The 21451-nt window shown below is 39.3% G+C and overlaps 1 protein-coding gene across 1 annotated transcript in view; it reads right to left on the reverse strand.

Annotated features, from left to right (window-relative positions):
• Nucleotides 1-14052: 14052 nt before the first annotated feature.
• Nucleotides 14053-21451, reverse strand: part of rap2ab (RAP2A, member of RAS oncogene family b) — a 14865-nt gene continuing 7466 nt past the window's right edge. Inside the window, exon 2 of the mRNA XM_052127638.1 lies at nucleotides 14053-15699. Coding sequence (XP_051983598.1) covers nucleotides 15462-15699 — 238 coding nt within the window. The 3' untranslated portion in view covers nucleotides 14053-15461. The remainder of the gene's footprint in view (nucleotides 15700-21451) is intronic.

The following is a 21451-nucleotide window of genomic DNA, read 5'->3' on the forward strand; positions in this document are numbered from 1 at the left end:
ATGTGTTCTCTCGCTGACGCTGATTGGCTAGCGGCTCTGAGTGAGATTAAATGATTGGCGTGTTTGGTGCTCGGGGCTGTCAATCAAGATGAGGCCTTAATAATTCAGTTTCTGATCACCGTATTGGGTGATATTTCGTGTGGAACGCGGGTAAAGTCAAAGTGGGTGGAGTCGAAGCCCAATGCAATGATGTCATTGCAAAGTAAGTGCGTCCCTAAACGTGGGAAAATATTTGTATTTTTTTCAGTTATGTGGGAGTGGATCCATTTTATTCATATAAAATCCTTAAAAAACACATTGATGGCAAATTAACGAGGCTTTCAATACAAATGTATTGAATTGGTTTCAGCTGGAATCAACTGGGAACCATCAACCCCACACTTAATACATAGATCTGTAGGGCAATTTCTTACAATCTTACTCAAATGTTGATTGTTATATCAGTCAGTCAGTCACATTTATTTATATAACACATTTATTTACTACAACTGTTGACCTAAGTGCTGATTATATTGCTAAACTCGAACATTGCCTCAATGTTGTTCTGACCAACAGTCCAATGTTTTGTAAATTTGCACTGTGGCATGCACCTGAATATGAGGAAGTTTATTCCTACCAAAATTCAAATGATAAATTAAACGCTATATTAATGAAGATGAAGACTCCAGTCATAACAGTAACCTTATAAAAGCTGTTTTATTTTACATGGAGCGGGTCTCCTCACAGGGGCTGCCATTTTAGAATCACATGACCATTTGATTACCACCCGCATAACCTCAGTAGCCACCCTGTTATTAGACACTTAGATAAAATTAATCCTGGCTGACTGAATTGTGAATTTCTAAAATGGCATCAACAACTGAAAACTATTAATAATGCAGCATCCAAGCCGCTAGGAGGAATCATTCTTATGAACCAGATGTTTTTGATGAATTGCATCTTTTAATTTATCAATTGATCCAATTTACAAACCCGGTTTGAAAGATTTGAATAGGACTGAATCAAACTGATTTTGGTTTTCTTGAGTTTTCACTGACTCAGTCATCTGGTCACAGTGTATAACAACCGTATACTCTGGGATAAAGGAATATTCGACCGGTCATCCTGGTATTGCGAGTCATCTTTCCGACTTCTTGTTTCACTCTGCGACCTATAAAGTAAGCTAATAAAATATTTTAAACTCACAATTTTTAACGACAAATGGCTGACTGTACATTAGCCCTTACATACTTACATTTCTGTTCCTTACACAAAAGTAACTAACAAATGGAAATATAGCACATAATTTGAATGGACTACTTTAATGTTCCTTTTATGGAGCTCTTTATGGTGGCCAGTCCTCCAAAAATTGGCCAGTATACTCTTAGAAATGTGGGGTTGGAACGACATTATGGTGAGTAAATGATGACTTCTTTGTTTTTAAATTTGGGGCTGAAAATTGACCTTACCTGTAGCATTTGGTGGGAAATTGTTGTTTCCTCTCACTGACACATGAGGGCAGCAGACATCTTTTCGTTTCCCATGACACTCTGAACCCTGTATTGGCCACCTACTTTTGTTTGCCAGTTTCTGGTCTGAAGAGAGAATAATTGCAGAAACTACACAAGCACCGCAACTTTAATATTTTAAACATATTAAGAAAAATGCAGAAAACATGCAGAAAGGCGTTCAAAAGATGCCTATATATTCTTTACAGAAAGATATTAGATATAAGAAATGACATTTAGACACACCTTATTTTTCGACTACTGTTTCCTGCATAATTGACTGTGTAATGCACCAACAATATTGATTTACTGACCAGCTCTCTGACCCTACAATGTCCTGCGAATGACTAATCTTTAAATTAGAGTAATACAAATGTCAAAGTATTCTAAAACAAATACATCTGTTGCTCTTTCAAAGCTCAGGAGAATTCAACTCAACAAGAATTCAAATTATGGAAGTATATTAATGACAAATGCCTTTGAGAAATATGTTGAATTTTGCACTGATTAAAAATATTAACAATGCAAAGCAGATTTTAACCACCTGAAATTTCAGAGACAAATTAGCAAAATATAATGCACCGAATATTACCTGTCGAATAATAAAGATAATGTTTTAAAAAAAATCTGAATATTTATAATTGAATTTAAATGATGAAATTCTGTGCTAAACATTTTCAATTGAAATAAAGCACTGTTAATCAATGCATTTATATATATATATATATATATATATTTAAAGTAGTGCAAATCAGTGTGCTTTTATATTTCAAAGACATTTGTCATTCATATACTTCCATAAAAATAGACCCAATTTGCCTTTTTAATTCACATTCCTGGTCTCACTGGGAACGATTCATCCATGCATGTTATTCCAAATAAAACAAAATAAAAGCATATTTTTTAACCATGAGGCAGAAAGATTCCGAGCACGTTGAATAATGGTTACAGTAGTGTTTTGCACGCCCTCGCAATAATTGTACCATGATTTTACAGTAAACATATTTTAACCATGATATACTCTATGTAGTGAAACCATGGTGATAATACAGGAAAATAAAAAATAGGGGATATAAATCATACTTTTGTAGGTATCATGGTTTTACTATAGTAATATTGTAGTAATCATGATTGTTGTAGGCTTTTATTATAATTATTTACGGAAATAATGGTTTTAATACAGTATACTGTATCCATGTACTGTAGTTTTACTATATATTAACCATTATAATTAGCGGTTATTATAGTGGTTACTATAGTTTTACTACAAATATCATGGTATTTGTAGTAAAAATCAAAATAACAATTTTTATTACCATAGTTATTGTTTCCTGTACTATTCTGAAATATTAAACAAATGTAAAAATTTTGCTATTTAAGTAAAACCTTGTAAATCTATTTCAGAAAAAGAAATTCCCACCCTGTCCTCTCTGGGGCTCCATACATTTGAGCGCGGTTTTATATGAAACAATGCTGGATTTCAAAAGAAGTTCATTTGTCGCCACCTAGTGGTGCACAGGCGTTATTTGGAGGAATGGATCCGAACGGATTTAAAGGGGTCATGTCAGGAATCAAATGTCCATTATATTTTGACCTATAAGAGGTCTTTCTACAATAACAACATACTGTAAATTTCAGAACTCAAAACTTAATCCCCAATGCAATAAAAGCATTTATTGAAACCAAGCTGCAGAAACGCCTCGTTCTCTACTTCCGCGACTTCCCTACGACACTAGGCACTAGAGCTACATTTACTACAGCTCAAAAACATGAATGCCTACTTTTACATCATAAAACCCTTGGCGTTGCCCACTGGTGCTTCAGTTCGTAAACTGAGAGAGAAGGACAAACAAGCCCTACTGTAATTAAACTATTCCTGAATACCAAAGGGGAACCATCTGGACTGCTTTCAATTATTTTTATATTTAAACAAGCATAGAAAGACGTCTTTGACCACTTGATATAGGGCCGCTTTGAAAGACCCAGTGTCAAGTTACAACTCTGAAGAGTTAAAGCTATTCGCTGCTTGTTACATTATAAAATAAAAATGAATGTGTGAACACTGTTTCATGTTGACTTCTGTGGAGCTCTCTGTTTTAAGTATCAGCAAAACGTTGAGCACATGCAATCAAAGCCGTTCAGCCCATACAACCTCTGTGAACATCATATACCTTCATCTTCTATACAAACCCCACTTTACCATAAGCAGAGATGACAGTATCATCCTGTTTCCATGACACCGCGTGAGGTATCCTCCGGCAAATCTTGTCCTCTATAGACTGGCTTTTCACATACTTTTCCATTATTCCGTAATCATGTCGGAGGATGAAAGCGGGTTGTAGTGGGTGGTGTGAAATTGTCTGTCAAACGTCTCACACATTCGACAGATACCACTGCATTCATTCTGCACGCACTCATGCAACATTAAAGTGAAGGTACACATTCAATTCTGAGGAACTTCATCGTCTTTAGTATATGATGAGAAAACATGTGAGTCTTTCCTACTACGCAGAACACTTCAATCATATACGTCTTAACGTATATTGGATACATTGTTTTTTCAAGATTTTATTTATTAGTTTTTTTTATCATAGTTTAAGTGAACATTGGGATGAATTTGTAACCATTTCACTACTTTGTTTGTTCATTCTTTCGTTTCTGTAAACACCTTTTGTGTTTCCGGTCAAAAATGACCGGCTCATTAATATTGTTTAGAAATCTCTCATATTGTGTATATTATCACAAGATCTTGCATTATATTTTTTATTATATTCATTTTTAGTAATTATGACAGGATTTGTACTCCTTTTATGAACATTATTTGTAAAAATCTATATTTATATTGATTAGGGCTGTCGATTTAACGCGTTAATTCAGTGCGATTAATTTTACAAAAAATAACGCATTAAAAAAATTAACGCAATTAATTGCACTTCCCCCAGACCATAATAAGGCAGATTCCTGAGAAATTCAAGCTTGTAGTACCACCTGTTTACTCCAGAGGGCAGTAAGTGAAACTTCAGCTGTGTGAGCATCACACAGTTTATTTATATATATAACTATGTATAATTATTTTATCATTATATATTGAATTATATTTATGTGAGGGGCTTTCTCAGCAAATATTGTATATGCGATTAAATGCGATTAATCGGGACACCGTGTAATTAATTCGATTACAAATTGTAATTGATTGACAGCCCTAATAATTACGTAATAAATGAATAATCACTTGCTTGATCTGAACAAAATCAGTGTCATTTTAAAGCGTAGAATCTTGACACTATAACACATATAGCTGTTATGACAAAAATGATATTCAGAGTTGGTACAATCATAAACGAGATGAGAAAGCTGTGCGTTATATATGGTTGGAAAGGTCTCAGTTAAAATGAGTAAATGTGTTTCACTCTGAGGTCAAACTGAAATCCTCACAGACACTCATAAATATAATAATCAGGAGTGTCTTTTTGTCACGGTTTTCCTGATTTCTTCCTTAAACATACATATAACACAGAGAATGACATATTGTAACAGACGATCCCGATTCAAACGAGCCCAAACACAACATATGATGAGAAGATCTGGAAATATCCCTCAAAGAGTGAACATGGAAAGACCATGCACAAAAGGGCACCAAACAACCACTGAGTAAGTGTGTGTGTTTGTGAGTGTGTGTGTTTTTGTGAGTGTGTGTTTGTGAGTGTGTGTGTTTGTAAGTGTGTGTGTTTCTGTGAGTGTGTGTTTGAGAGTGTGTGTTTGTTAGTGTGTGTTTGTGAGTGTGTGTGTGTGAGTATGTGTTTTTGTGAGTGTGTGTGTTTGTGAGTGTGTGTTTGTAAGTGCGTGTGTGTTTGTAAGTGTGTGTGTGTGTTTGTGAGTGTGTGTTTGTAAGTGCGTGTGTGTGTTTGTAAGTGTGTGTGTGTTTGTTAGTGTGTGTTTGTGAGTGTGTGTGTGTGTGTGTGTTTGTGAGTGTGTGTTTGTAAGTGCGTGTGTGTGTGTTTGTAAGTGTGTGTGTGTTTGTTAGTGTGTGTTTGTGAGTGTGTGTGTGAGTGTGTGTTTATGAGTGTGTGTTTGTAAGTGCGTGTGTGTGTGTTTGTAAGTGTGTGTGTGTTTGTTAGTGTGTGTTTGTGAGTGTGTGTGTGTGAGTGTGTTTGTGAGTGTGTGTTTGTAAGTGCGTGTGTGTGTTTGTAAGTGTGTGTGTGTTTGTTAGTGTGTGTTTGTGAGTATGTGTGTGTGAGTGTGTGTTTGTAAGTGCGTGTGTGTGTTTGTAAGTGTGTGTGTGTTTGTTAGTGTGTGTTTGTGAGTGTGTGTGTGTGAGTGTGTTTGTGAGTGTGTGTTTGTAAGTGTGTGTGTGTTTGTTAGTGTGTGTTTGTGAGTGTGTGTGTGTGAGTGTGTGTTTGTAAGTGTGTGTGTGTGTTTGTAAGTGTGTGTGTGTTTGTTAGTGTGTGTTTGTGAGTGTGTGTGTGTGAGTGTGTGTTTGTGAGTGTGTGTTTGTAAGTGCGTGTGTGTGTTTGTAAGTGTGTGTGTGTTTGTGAGTGTGTGTTTTTGTGAGTGTGTGTGTGTGTTTGTGAGTGTGTGTTTTTGTAAGTGCGTGTGTGTGTTTGTAAGTGTGTGTGTGTTTGTTAGTGTGTGTTTGTGAGTGTGTGTGTGTGAGTGTGTGTTTGTAAGTGCGTGTGTGTGTTTGTAAGTGTGTGTGTGTTTGTTAGTGTGTGTTTGTGAGTGTGTGTGTGTGAGTGTGTGTTTGTGAGTGTGTGTTTGTAAGTGCGTGTGTGTGTTTGTAAGTGTGTGTGTGTTTGTTAGTGTGTGTTTGTGAGTGTGTGTGTGTGAGTGTGTGTTTGTGAGTGTGTGTTTGTAAGTGCGTGTGTGTGTTTGTAAGTGTGTGTGTGTTTGTGAGTGTGTGTTTTTGTGAGTGTGTGTGTTTGTGAGTGCGTGTGTGTGTTTGTAAGTGTGTGTGTGTTTGTGAGTGTGTGTTTTTGTGAGTGTGTGTGTTTGTAAGTGCGTGTGTGTGTTTGTAAGTGTGTGTGTGTTTGTGAGTGTGTGTTTTTGTGAGTGTGTGTGTTTGTAAGTGCGTGTGTGTGTTTGTAAGTGTGTGTGTGTTTGTGAGTGTGTGTTTTTGTGAGTGTGTGTGTTTGTAAGTGCGTGTGTGTGTTTGTAAGTGTGTGTGTGTTTGTGAGTGTGTGTTTTTGTGAGTGTGTGTGTTTGTAAGTGCGTGTGTGTGTTTGTAAGTGTGTGTGTGTTTGTGAGTGTGTGTTTTTGTGAGTGTGTGTGTTTGTAAGTGTGTGTGTGTTTGTTAATGTGTGTTTGTGAGTGTGTGTGTGTGAGTGTGTGTTTGTGAGTGTGTGTTTGTAAGTGCGTGTGTGTGTTTGTAAGTGTGTGTGTGTTTGTGAGTGTGTGTTTTTGTGAGTGTGTGTGTTTGTGAGTGCGTGTGTGTGTGCACATGTCCATGCGTGCTCATCTAAAGGATTGTGATGCTCCAGAACTCTTAATATTTCTGTATTTTCATTTCCAATGGCCGCTCATTTCTGACCGGGAACACAACATGTGTAACAAAGTGAAATAAAACCACAAAAATTGGATGAAAATGATCAAATATATATATCTAAAAAAAACATGTTCAGATGCTTTGTGTGAACAAACTCATGGAATTTTATTCCAACTGGATGAAATAAACTACAGTTCAGAAAAAGGTAATCGCTCAGTTTTGACAGGAACACAATATAAGGGTTGAGTGAGATTCATAATCAGAGGTGTAAAGTTGTTCAATACAAGAGCAATGTAGGAAGAAAAACATGTATATGTGATAACCATAATCCTCTAGATCAATATATCACCACCTTGTGTGCATTCGCTGTCAATTATTTCATACTCATCAATACAAATTAGGACTGTATGAAGAATCAATAGATGAGATCAAATCAAAACTGTCGTGTCGAATGAAACCATATTCACAATCCATTCACCGTGTGGAAGAAGGTAAATGTTCACTTCAAAAAAATATAAGATCAACGATGTTAAAAAGGCAAACCTGAAGTTTGCATGGCAGATTCACCCAGAAATGATCATCCAGAAAATTGTTTGTATTATTTTCCATTTTTTCCATCTCGACTGCTGTAATATTCACAAACAATAATGTTCTAGTCATGCACATGACTGCTAAATCAGCATACTGGAGATTTGGCATCTTTTATAGAAACTACACACAACCGTCTCTTTTGTTTTTCTACATTTGTACATTTCTGGATGAGTTATTGTGGATAACACATGATGAAGATGAATTGCTCTGTAATACCAAAAGACAATACACAGTAGATAAAACCCCCATTATTATCTTATACTCTAATGAACAGAAAAAACTAAAAACTCTTTTAAAATAAACTTTAACAACAGATTTGGTAGCCTGTAACTCTCCTGAGAAAGGTAAGATAACATGAATTTGCTTTTTTTTATTCTTGTCATTTTTGCCAAAAGCAGATGCATCACAAGGGACTCGTCTATTGATAACAAGGTGCCCTGTTAAAAACGATTAAACGAATGCTATATTTGTGTCTGTACAGCGTTCACGAGTCTCTCCATTGAGAATATTTCCCTTCCAAAACAGATCACAACTAATACAGGCTTCAATTATTTTTAGGCACTTTCCACAAATAGGGTACAAAATAGGGCTTGTTGCAACCTTATTATCTACAACCTCTTCCAAAAATGTTTATGGCATTTTAAAATAAAATTAATATGCTACAATACGTAACAGGGTTGCAGATATTGATGGACTTAGTATATGTGGCAGGGCGGAGGGCGGGGCCGGGTTGTGATTATACACACCCAGTCCCTTATCAGGCTAATCAAGCCTCCAAGAGGGATAAAGGCCGATGGCAGACGGTGGTGCAACGTGACAAGTCCGTCATGTGTGTGTTTGTCTTTTGTTTAAGTTTTATATTAAAATATTATTTATATCGTCAAGCCGGTTCTCGCCTCCTCCTTTCCATTGATCCCTTTACACTGGTGCCGAAGCCCGGGAAGGAGGAGGGATGCCCGTCACGGAGTCCTCGACACTGCCATCCACCCAGGGGAGCGCCGCTGCCATCCACCGAGGGAGGGGGTAGACCGACTGCCCAGACGCGGTGAACCGCTGTCCGCGAGGTGAGTGGGGACTGGACTCCCCGACCGCCTGGAGCGATGGAGCCGCTGCCAGGGGCGGAAGAGAGCCCTGCCATCCCACAGACACGCAGAGGGGTCAGAGGAAGACAGCCGTCCTCGAGGGGAGGAGGAAAGTGTTCCCCGACCGCCTGGAGCGGTAGGGCCACTGTCAGAGGCGGAGGAGTGTCCCCACGAGTCGCCGAGAACGCGGAGGGGTGTTCTGACCGTCGGGGGTCGTGAATCTGACTCCGGTCCGCCCGGGGAGAAGCGGCTGTCATCCGCCTGAGAGGGTGGAGGAGTGATCGAGGACCATGCGACGGTGTATCGGAGAACCGGCGAGTAGGTTACAATAGTGAACATATCTATCTGTACTGACTAATAACACACAAATTATTGTATTGTTCTTGTACATATTGAATTAATCATTCAAATATTCATGGTCTATGTTGGAAAAAGTATGTGAACCCCTAGGCTAATGATGTCAATTAAAGCTAATTAGAGTCAGGAGTTGGCAAACCTGGCATCCAATTAATGAAACGAGATTGGAGGTGTGTGTTAGAGCTACTTTGACTTATAAAAATCAATCAAAAATGTTGCTATTCACAAGAAGCATCTGCTGACGTGGATCATGCATCACATAAAAGAGATTCCAGAAGACCTACGATCAAGAATTGTTGCTTTGTATAAAGCTGGAAACGGTTATAAAGTTATCTCGAAGATCTGAGACATTCATCTGTCCACAGTTAGACAAATTGTCTATAAATGGAGATGGTTTAGTACTATAGGTACTCTCACTAGAAGTGTCCGTTAGATATTCATCTGTCCACAGTTAGACAAATTGTCTATAAATGGAGATGATTTAGTACTATAGGTACTCTCACTAGAAGTGGCCGTCCAGTCAAGATGACTCAATGGGCACACCGCAGAATGCTCAATGAGGTAAAAATAACCCTTGAGTGACAGATAAAGACTTGAAGGACTCATTGGAACTGGTTAATATCTCCGTTCATGAGTCTACTATGCAGAAAACATTAAACAGGTATGGTGTTCATGGCAGGACATAATAAAGGAAGCCGCTGCTTTCCAACAAAAACATTGCTGCATGCCTTAAGTTTACCAATGACCACCTTGACACTCCACAATGCTACTGAGAAAATGTTTTGTGGACTGATGAAACTACGGTTGAATTTGGGAAGAACACGCAGCACTACGTACGGCATAAAAAAGGGCAACGCATACCAACATGAAAACATCATACCAATGGTGAAGTACGGTGGATGGAGCATCATGATTTGGGGCTGCTTTGGGGCCTGGACCACTTGAAATCATCGAGAGAAAAATTAATTCCCAAGTTCATCAAGATATTCTACAGGATAATGTCAGGGTGGCTGAAGTTGAGTGATGCAGCAGGACAATGACCCTAAACATCGAAGTATATCCACTACAGAATGGCTTAAAAAAAAGAAAATCCACCTTTTGGAGAGCCCATACCTTAACCAAAAAAAGATATGCTGTGGAAGGACCTCAAGAGAGACCTTCACACTAGACATCCTAAGAATATGTCAGAGCTTGAAGCTGTTCTGTAAGGAAGAATGGTCCAAAATTCCTTCTGAATTCCTTCAGGTTTAATCCGCATCTACCGGAAAGGCTTGATTGAGGTTATTGCTGCCAAAGGAGGATCGACCAGTTATTAAATCCAAAGGTTCACTTACTTTTTCCACAGCACTGTGAGTGTTTAATGGTATGTGTTCGGTAAAGACATTAAATATTATTATTGTTTGTGTGTTGTTATCTTAAGCACATTGTGTTTGTCTATACTTGTGACTTTGATGAAATCACATTTTATGACCAATTCATGCAGAAGACCAGCTAATTCAAAAGGGTTCACATTAGAGGTCGACCGATTAATCGGCCGATTTTTTGCATTTTTTTACATAATCGGCATCAGCCAATATCCACGCATATCAAGCCGATTATTAGGCAGGCGCATCTGTGGGCAGCCTAGTGTTGTTGTGGAACACGTGTTCGACGCACGCTGCCCCTAGAGTCATTTTCCCCTAGAGTGAGCAGACCTCATCCAGTGCCTAAGGAAGGAGCTAAAAACAGTACGGATTAAATTTGTATAACTTCTTTAGATTTAATTAAAAACTTTTGATATGTTACTGCCAACTTCAAGAAAAAACGTGACAAACGCGATAGTTGACATGGCGTTCGGCTACTTTGGATATTGATAGCGTAGTTGAAGTTGCATTATCACAGCAGAAGGGTTGCTATCATGTCACAATAAGCAAGCAAGAATTTTGCAATTACAGAAAGTGAATCTGATACTTTTATTTGTTCTGTTTGTGTGTCTTATATTTGAGAGGGTTGTCACTCAATGCAGAGAAATAAGTAATAAAAAATATACCAACGCACTATATGCTATTGAAGGACTGGCTTTGGTAAGCTTGGACGTTATCGGTTCTGCTGTCAGTACTGGAGAAATTAAGAAAATACATTCTTTATTGCTATAAAGAGAAAGTTATTTTATCTCGCCAGCCATTTCTATGTATAATAATATGAAACCATTTGTCTGTGATGCAATTTAGCTGTTCGCAGTCAGAGAGAGAGAGAGAGAGAGAGAGAGAGAGAGAGAACTCGCTCACGCGGTGCCACAGCGAGCACAACACGAGCCCAACACGAGCCCAGCTTAATGAGTGACAGAACTAAACATTCAAACATAGCCTGGTTTAGATCTGTGATTATTAGTCTGATTTTATTTTAGATTTCGCCTTCCAAAGATTATAAAAAGAATATTTATACATAAGTCGCATTCTGTCTAGCACAACTTCCTTCCCTTCACAGCGGTGCACTGACATTTCTCCCTAAAACTCAAACTTAACGTCAGAATCAGCACGATCGGTGATTGTTGTAAAATACAGTCTAGCTACTGTTGCTAAATTGCGGGACGCGTTTAATAATAAAAAGAGCGCAAGAGATTCCGTTCCCAAGGCGGCGCGCGCTCCGAAACACACCGCAAAGAGACAAGCAAAGTATAGGATACTTTGGGTTTCATGTGCGCGTCTAAACGATCAAATATACACAAAAATATGTCAAAACGACCGGCTTGGAGATTCACTTAAACACAGTTTATGTCTTAAATGGACGTAGTTATGGAAATAGTTGGGGAGAAAATATGGCGCATCAGGAGCCTATTAGATCTGAAATCGGTCTTAAAGGGGAAGCTGTCTATTAAACATGCCGATGATTGAGCCATTACTGCGAATCAAACAACAAAAGGCAAAGAGAAAATCACTTACAGCTCTTGAACGAATAACTTCTGCATTAATAAGCATTAATCTATGATAAACTACGCAGTGTTATTTTACAATTGATTACTTTATTAGATTTCTTTTTAGACCACACCTGAACAGTAATGTTAGTAGACCTTCCTGAAATAAAATTTTATATATATATATATATATATAAAACAAAAAGAACCGTTAAGAATACCGTTAAAGTACCGGATCGATAAGCAGTATCGGTAAGATAGTAATACCATTAAAACCTTAAAGATTCCCATCCCTAGTTATGCCTGTGCTTCTCTTGGATTCTCTTGGATTCTCTTAATTAAAGCTGCATTTGGATCTCAACCTTCGTGTCTCGGAGCAGTTCGTAACACCTGCTTTGTTTATTTAATATATTTGTTATACATTATTTATACAATAAGTTTTTACATTATACATTTTTAATTTTAAGTGTACAAGTGCAGATTGGTCAAGTGTTCAATAAATGTATTTGTTGAGAAATGTTGTCTATCTTAAGTAATTATTTGTGTTACATTTTATCTTTCAAATAAGAGGTTAAAAACAAGCACATATCGGCCAAATATCGGCCAAAATAAATCGGCAGCATTAATCGGCCATCGGCCGACCCAGATTTCAAAAGATCGGCATCGGCCTGAAAAAACCAATATCGGTCGACCTCTAGTTCACATACTTTTTCTTGCCTCTGTATCTAATTGATCTGCCTCTATTAACCATGGGATTTATGTCTTTATTGCTTTAAAAATGAACAGGACACTAATTTGTACCCTGTTCGTGGAAAGTGGCAATAAGCATTTCAAAACAAATACTGTTCCCACCTGAATAAGAGCTTTATGGTCTATTCTAAAGCAAACTCCATGATTGTTTTTCTACATTATCAAAATACATAATTCATTATCTTTAACATTCTATAGCGAGGTGCTAATTTAAAAATCACAACATAATCAGCTGAATTTTCGCAGTAATTTCAGAAATCAGAATAGACACAACATTAAAAATCAAAGTGCTTTCCAGCATCATTTTTGGCTTCCCAAAGTCCCCCAAACACACAAAGTAAAACCTCTGGTTGCTGCAACGGGACACTTGCACACAAATCGATCCACTCATGAACATTTTAAACCGTGCAGTCTGATAGTCCCAGTGAGGAAGCGTCACCTTCGGTGTGGGCTGTGGGCGTCTAGAAGAACATAAACAGGCCATTCTGGGTATTTAAGATGAAACATAAATGGCAGTTTTAAGGAATATTCCAGGATCAATACAGGTTAAGCTCAATCTACAAAATGTGTGGCATAACAAAACAATACATTTCTTTAAAAAACAAAAGCAAAAATCGAGGTTACAGTGAAACACTTACAATGGAAGTGAATGCGGCCAATCTGTAAATATAAAATACTCACTGGTTTAAAAAGTTTAGACACAAGACTTGATTTTACTGTCACAAAATAATATCCAATATACAATTTTAGAATGTTGTTGCCATGACATAACGCTGTAAACCCTAAACTAGAGGTAGACCGATATATCAGTTTTATCAATTAATTGGTGCCAATAGTTTCTTTTCTGGTTGTTATTGGGATTTTGGTTGCGCAATAAACTTCTTTTGAGATCCTATTCATTTTGGACTCTTGTAGCCTCAATGTCTGTGCCCGTCATAGTAAGGAAAGACTTAAAAACTATCTGCCGAATAATCGGTTATTGGCCGTTTCCACCACCTTGGTTATCAGTAGCTGCAAAATCCACTATTGGTCGACCTCTACCCTAAACCCCTAAAAATGATAATTTAAACAACTTTACAACTCAAATAATATATAACTTTTAACAGAACAATTAACGTTAGTGCTTTTATAAACTATAAGCATCACATTTCTGCCTTTAAACCCTCCAGAACTGGCCCAGTGCACTTCATTGTACTTCTTTTTCTCCCCAATTTGTAACGTCCCAATTTGCTCTAAGTCCTCGTGGTGGTGTAGTGTCTCACCTCAATCCGGATGGCGGAGGACGAATCTCAGTTGCCTCCGCTTCTGCGACCGTCAATCTGCACATCTCATCACATGGTTTGTTGAGTGCGTTACCGCAGAGACATAGCAAGAGTGTCGACGTCATCCACGGCACTCACCACACACCCCACCGAGAGCGAACCACATTATGGCACCCATGAGGCGGTTACCCCATGTGACTCTACCCTCCCTAGCAACCGGGCAAATTTTTGTTGCTTAGGAGACCTGGCTGGAGTCACTCTGCACGCCCTGGATTTCGCGACTCCAGGGGTGGTAATCAGTGTCAATACCGCTGAGCTACACAGACCCCACCATTGTATGTTTTTACAGAAAAGGAGCCGCGAGTCGAAATAATGTTTTTGTTGTGGTCATCAACGTTATGCCACAAATGCTGTCGAATGACTTGTATTGAACCCGAATATTCCTTTAAGACATCAGGTTTTATATGTGCAAACAAAATGGCAATATAAAAACAATCAAGTCAGAATCTCCAACAAAAACGCATCAAACGTTGAACGTGAAAACATGCATACGGTGCATTTTATTATCCCTTTAACATTTTTTAACATTTTAATTGTGTTGAATTAGGGCACTTACACACTAGAGAAAACAATGACAGAGCGTTTGACGGATATGAACGAGTAAGATCCGTTTTGAGCCGCGTCAATTTGAAATCAAACCAGAATCCAATTAATTCGATCTTAACACACAACTAGACACGCCTCTCTGAGAATCTCATTGGTTAATGGATACCTGATTCACATAGTTTTCACTATTTCGCTGGCTTCTACCAAGTGACCAATGAATTTGCTCCAAAATATCATGGCGTTTGATTGGAAGCACGGCCATTGTCATTGGCCTTCCAATACAACTCTAAAGTATTTTAATGAAAACTTACAGTATCCTTCAGTTGGTAGAAACTAATCAAATTAGGTAGATGCCCTAACCCTCAAAAACCATAAACAAAACCTTGGCATGTAAAAAGAATTCGACCAAATACATATACTTGTGAAATTATTGCCTACCAAGAGCCAAAACCAATGTAGCAACCTGAAAGTTTTACAATTTCCTATTCACCCGATATCAGGTTATTCATTTTCCATTTGTTAGGTCTACAAAGGTCATGGTAATAATAGTACATTTCATATCTGAATGACTTTTTTTTAGGTGCTGTGTTGGGTCGCCAATGTAAAATCTGGATCCTGAATCAAAAGCCAGTTGAAACTACAACTCTAGTGTATATGCGCCCTTAAGCCTAGGGTATACTTCGTTTTTCTGCGTACCGTTCCATATTGTACACGGTCAAGCGCTCAGCCCTCAGTATACTATTTTGACTCTGAACATACGGACGCGTTCAACGGCTGCCCGACTGCTTTGTGATTAAACATTTGCGTGGTACGCAAAAAACGGAAGTATACTTTGGCCATTAGCGTGTGCGTGACGTGTATGTGAACGTAGTATGTGAAACTCCCATACGATGATCCAATGTTCTACCCCTTTAGAAACCCGGAAAAGCCATGTTCCTGATTGCGTCGGGGTTATTGTATATTGCATGACGAACAGCAAGGATCTTCTTTGTCAGGCTGGGAGGCATAGTCCATCTGCCGGACAATCTCCGAGAAGAGTTCGTCCACCATGGTCTTACTCTTGGCTGATGTCTCCATGAAAGGACAGCCCCATTCTTCGGCTAAAGCTTGACCTTCACTCGATGAAACTTCACGCTCGTTGTCCAGATCCACCTTGTTTCCCACGAGTATCACGGGCACGCGTTCATACCTGTGAACAAACATGACACAAGACTTAATGATAGTGTCTTATGGATATATTAAATGAGGTATTTAAGGTTAATGCTCTATCAAGTTTTAAATCGACAAAACGGACCAGCCTACCCTAAACCTTAAACCAAACCGAATAGTGTCAGAAAAAGCAGATGTGAGATGAAAAACACAATGGATCAAGTTCAAGCCTGATTAAGTTCAAACAAGAGCACTAAACAATGGTTTATGGTCTGCACTTATATAGCGCTTTTTTAAACGCTTTACACTGCGTCTCATTCACCCATTCACACACACACACACACCAATGATGGCAGAGCTGCCATGCAAGGCGCTAGCCTTTTAGTGGGTTCAGTGACTCGCCCATGGACACTTCAGCATGTGGAGTCACGTGGGCCGTGAATCGAACCGCCAACCCTGCGATTAGTGGACCTACCACCTGAGCCATAGCCGCCCTTTACAATGACCAGATCTATCAAACCATCATAGTATTCATCGAGTTTAAATCGTTAAAGTCGCCACAAATTTATTAGTCGCTTTCCCAACGGCATTTAGCTGTGTTGGAGATGGCGATAGAGATCCTAGGCATCCAATAAGAGGCAGAGGAATCGTCTAATGCCGTGAATCATTCCCAAAACATACTCTAAATCAGAGGTATCGATCCGTTAGCCGCTCGTGAAAAACGAGCCACTTTAAAGAATTCTCTGTCCAGGGTTGTGAGATGGGCACTCGGCCCATCAGTGCATGCCTAGTTCAGACCAGCTGAGTCATGGAAAACCTGCTTGCAGATTCCAAACCATTACAGACAAGTATTGGTTTAGTTTCAGCCCTCGTTAAGTAAAGAGAAAGCTCTTTAAATAATGACTGCAAGAGGAATATTTATTGCTCAGATGTTTCTCCTAAAATCCTTGGGCATTGAATATGGATAGCATAGCTCAGAACATTTGCTCTCTCAGGAAGACTTGCAGACTTGAGTGAAATTAATGTCTATCTTTGGCATAGGCCCCGTCTGGCGTTGTACTCGGAACCGTCATATCCTGCCGGAGATAGGAGGCAGGGGCGAGGAGCCTACCCCCGTGCAGGACGGGACTCAACAGGTGGTGGTGGGGTGGTGGAGGTTGCCGTGTTAGCACACTGAAACAGCAATGTGATAGATTGTGAGCAGACTTATAAAGCAATGGCTTACATGTGATTGGCTGGGATTACCCAGCTAATGGTGCGATGATGTACAGCTGCTAGTCTTCCCGCTAGAACTACACTGCACTTACATCTCTTGGAGGAATTTGATGAGAGATGTTTATATTGAGATCTCAGATTTTTGATTGCAGACTTTGGGATCTTGGTACCAGGTGCAAAAGTCTTCTTTCTCCATTCAAAAGTAGCATAGTAATTTGACAATATACGCTTTGTGGAAGCAGTATATACACTGCTAATATTAGTTATACTATAGTTGATGTTTTGTCAGTGGCCCTTAAAAACGTCTAAATTAAGGGGGGAATTTACTAAGAATGAATTGCTGCCAGTAAAAGTCAAAACAATTTTTGCATGTGCTGTCTGCGCTGGTTTAGTGCACAATTCACTAAAGGAATTATGCAGATCAGGCAACGGCACAAATGTAAATGCTCTGCACTTATATAGCGCCTTTTTAACCTTAGCAGTATTCAAAACACTTTACGCTACATCTCATTCACCCATTCACACACACACTAATTACGGCAGAGCTGCCATGCAAGGTGCTAGCCTGCCATTGGGAGCAACTTGGGGTTCAGTGTCTTGCCCAAGGACACATCGGCATGTGGAGTCATGTGGGCCGGGAATCGAACCGCCAACCCGGCGATTAGTGGCCAACCCGCTCTACCACCAGAGCCACAGCCGCCCACCCACTGATTTACATAGAAAGAAGGCATGTTTGCGCATAAAGCAATGACAATGACTTAATTTAATTTAATTAGTCAAGACTCGGTTGTCAATTAGTCAATTGCCCCGGTTTAAACTAGATTGCGGGTGGTTAAGGTGCAGGTTTATGTGTTGAATTGCCATGTTCAAAAGTACCGTACTGTAGGTTAACTGGGCGCTTTAATGAGGGAATGAACTAAAATCCCATGAAGCATTGCAAATGATGTAGTCGAATGAAAAATTATGGAAATATATAAAACTATTGATTTTATGTTTATTGCAAAATATTTATATATATTATATATACAAATATATCATTAGTTTGAGAGTGACTCAATTGCATCATTATGGGTGTGGGCGGTTGCCGCAGAGCTCTTTTGGTGCACTTTGGTTGCTACAATTCTCTGATTGGTGGATCTGTCTTCAGGGTTATGGGTAGTGTTGTTCTTGCACTATTAAATGTGCTTTTTAAAAATGAAAAAGCTTCACTAGATGGATATAACATCAGATTAACAGCCTCAGATCTCACGGTAGGTCTGTCTAGTTTACTGTGTATACTGTGCAGTACTGAAGTAGCTTCAAAGCAAGAATGCCAGTCCAAATACAGCCCACGTCATTATTTATGATGCGACACAGACAATAACATCTCTTGCTGTATTATCACCTACTGTATCAGTAACAGCATTTCACCAGCCTTGGCTAATATCCTTTGTCACATAATCCAAAGGGACATTATTGTGGTATGTGGAGGTGTGAATGGTGAGTGGGAGGTAAAAGGCACACAGATGAAATGACATCTACTGGTGTTGAGGGGAAGACAAGCTATTTATAGCCAGACTGACAGGAGGGAACTCTGAGACTCCAAGAGGCGAACTGAGTCTGAGCCTGTTTGGGACTGTTTCTGTTTCACATCCACGAACATACAGGAGCAAAATCACACTTGGTGATACTCAAGTGATGATACTTGGTGACATTTTCCGAAATGTCATCACATGCATTATCATCTTAATGCCTTACTGATTAAAACATTTTGTATGGCGACAAGATAATAGATAGCGCATTACTGCTTAAGTGAATGTAATTACCCTAGAGTTAAATGAAGCGCAGGCCTTATGACCTAAAACATCTATTAGAAAATGATCCAAGCACGAGTGGTTGCTCTAAATGTCATGTCATGTTGGAATAGTTGGATGTGATCGATAAGCAGCTACACACAAGCTGCATTTACCAATTTATGCATTGTGCGTTATGTGACAACAGCTCGATAGCTAATTATTCTTTTATGCTTTTTAATGCATGTTTTGCATGTCATGGTTGACCCTGCTGTATTGGCTACTACAGAATATTATTTCAATACATTTTTTTCAATAAAAAGTGTTCTGCTTGTTTCCCGTGGGAATCTATAGTGCAACGTTAACTGTATCAGGCAAATATTGCAGGACGTTTTGATCCACGGTTAACTATACAGTCACATTCCTGAGAATGAGAGCTTTCATTTGATATATGACTTCCATTTAGTTTCTTTGACTTTTATTTCTACCCCATTACCTCTAGGGTCGCTAATTTCTGACGCAAATGTTTTGAGATCTTATTTTATGTAACATAAATGCAGAAATTGAAAAGTTCATATTCTAAGCTTTCTAATGATACCTCCCATGGCTGACTTGTGTAAACAGGGACTTTTTTGGCGATATAGCATTTTCCCGTTGTTCCTGTTGACCATATGACATCACTTCCAATTAAAAATACAACTTGTTTTTGGCGCCACCCTGTGGACATTTCACCCGGAAACTGGTGCTTACATGTGTTCAAACATTCAAAAACACTTTGTGAATGTTTGCAAATCGCCTTTCTGAATGTGCTTGTTAGCTGATACCACGGCTAATGCAGCTAAACTTACCATTGACTGTATTCACGGAGACCAGAGCTATGTCGGGGGCGGGGAGCAGCAGCTCATTTGCATTTAAAGAGACACGCACGAAAATAGTGTGTTTTTGAACCCACCCAAAAAGAGGCATTTATAACATGGTATAATAAATGATCTGTGGGGTATTTTGAGCTGAAACTTCTCAGACACATTCTGGGGACACCTAAGACTTTATTACAGCTTGTAAAAAGGGGTACAATAGGTCTCCTTTAACATCATACAGAAAGCTACAAATACTATATTTTCTGCCTCATTCTATAAACAGAATCCACATTCGATCAGAAAAGGCAAATAAAAGTGAAAAGCAAAGTTTAAACGGGAAGCCAATGATTTTTTTCCCTTCTGCTCTAGTGTGCTGACGGGCCGCCGTGTCTGTGTATGTTTACTGTTACCACTGACGCGTTACATAAAACGCGACCTATTGCAACAATACTTGCTTGGAGAAGAAATGATCAAGACAGTGAGCGATTTCGGGTTCAGGTTTAATTTTAAGGCCGTGCAGACCTCTAAAGTGAAAGTCGCCCCTGGGTGTAATTGGCAAGAAATGCAATCAGTCACATCATTTCACTCTGTCTGTGATGAAGTCCTAAAGGACCTACACCACATTGATTTCACTGTTTGTCTGTCAAAAACTGACGGTTGTTCTGCACTGTCTGGTGCAGAAAGGTCTCATCGACGCAGTTGCCCAGTAACAATTCAACCCATCTGAGCCCATGAAAACAAAAACAGATGTGTGTTCTCCAGAGACCCTGCTGACAGCAAGGCATGCTGGGATGCTTTTGGCTGTAAATGCTGGTAGGGACCACATGCTGATTCAGAATGCAACAAAGAAAACTTGTTGTTAGAGAAAACAAAATGAGCGCACATTTTCCCAACTTCCCCCAAGTCAAAGACAAGTCTGAAATTCAAGTAATATTCCGGGTTCAAAACAAGTCACGCTCAATCGACAGCATTTGGGGCATAATGTTGAATACCACAAACATCGAGGTTCCAGTGAGACACTTACAGTCAATGCGGTATATTTTGGGAGGGTTTAAAGACAGAAATGTGAAGCTTATAATTTTATAAAAGCACTTTTTCTCTAATTCTTCTGTTTTAACTTATTTGAGCTGAAAATCGAACATTTTTAGGGTTGTTTAAGGGCTCACAGCTGTAAAATCGCAGATCCGGTTAGTCAGCGATTAATCACACTTAAATCATGTTCTCAACTTTATTGCTTACGTCTTGTGGCTAAACGTTTGATTGGCCCCTCTCGTTACTTCCATTGTAAGTGCATCACTGTAACATCGATTTTTGCTTTGAGTCGAAATTAATTTGTGTGGTTGAAACTGGAATATTCCTTCAGTATTCCATGAAAAGTCGCAACATCCAGAAACTAAAGCGCAACATGTTACAACCAAAACAAAGGATCGGTGTTAAGATTAAAATGAAAATTGTTTCATTTACTAACCCTCAAAATTTAGTACAGCTTTTAGCGAACATGTCATATGGACAATTTTCATGGTACTTTTTTGACCTTTTCCCTCCTGGTTATTGTATGCTTTCATTGTATGGAATAGAGCAGCGTGAACATTCTACTAAATACCTCTTGTTGAGTTGCAATAAGTGTAGGTTTGGAAGGACGTTCATTTTAAGTTGAATACATGCTTGGAAATACAGGAGACATCAAAGGCGATGTTAAAGAAGGTCACAACATCAACAGTATTGAAGTTTCATGTCAACCGTAATCAGCCTCAGTGAATGGAAAGGCCGCCTGGAAGCGGAGGAACGGCCGCCGACCGCGAGGGGAGAAGGGGCTCCTAACCGACCACCTGGAGAGGTCAGGGCCGCTGCCAGGGGCGGAGGAGTCCTCTACCGGCCGCTGAAACGTGGCGGGGTCTGAGACCGCCGACCGTGAGCGGGGAGGGGCTCGCTGCCGACCACCTGGAGC

Source organism: Xyrauchen texanus, chromosome 5, assembly GCF_025860055.1.
Source record: "Xyrauchen texanus isolate HMW12.3.18 chromosome 5, RBS_HiC_50CHRs, whole genome shotgun sequence".
NCBI classification, from domain to species: Eukaryota; Metazoa; Chordata; class Actinopteri; order Cypriniformes; family Catostomidae; genus Xyrauchen; species Xyrauchen texanus.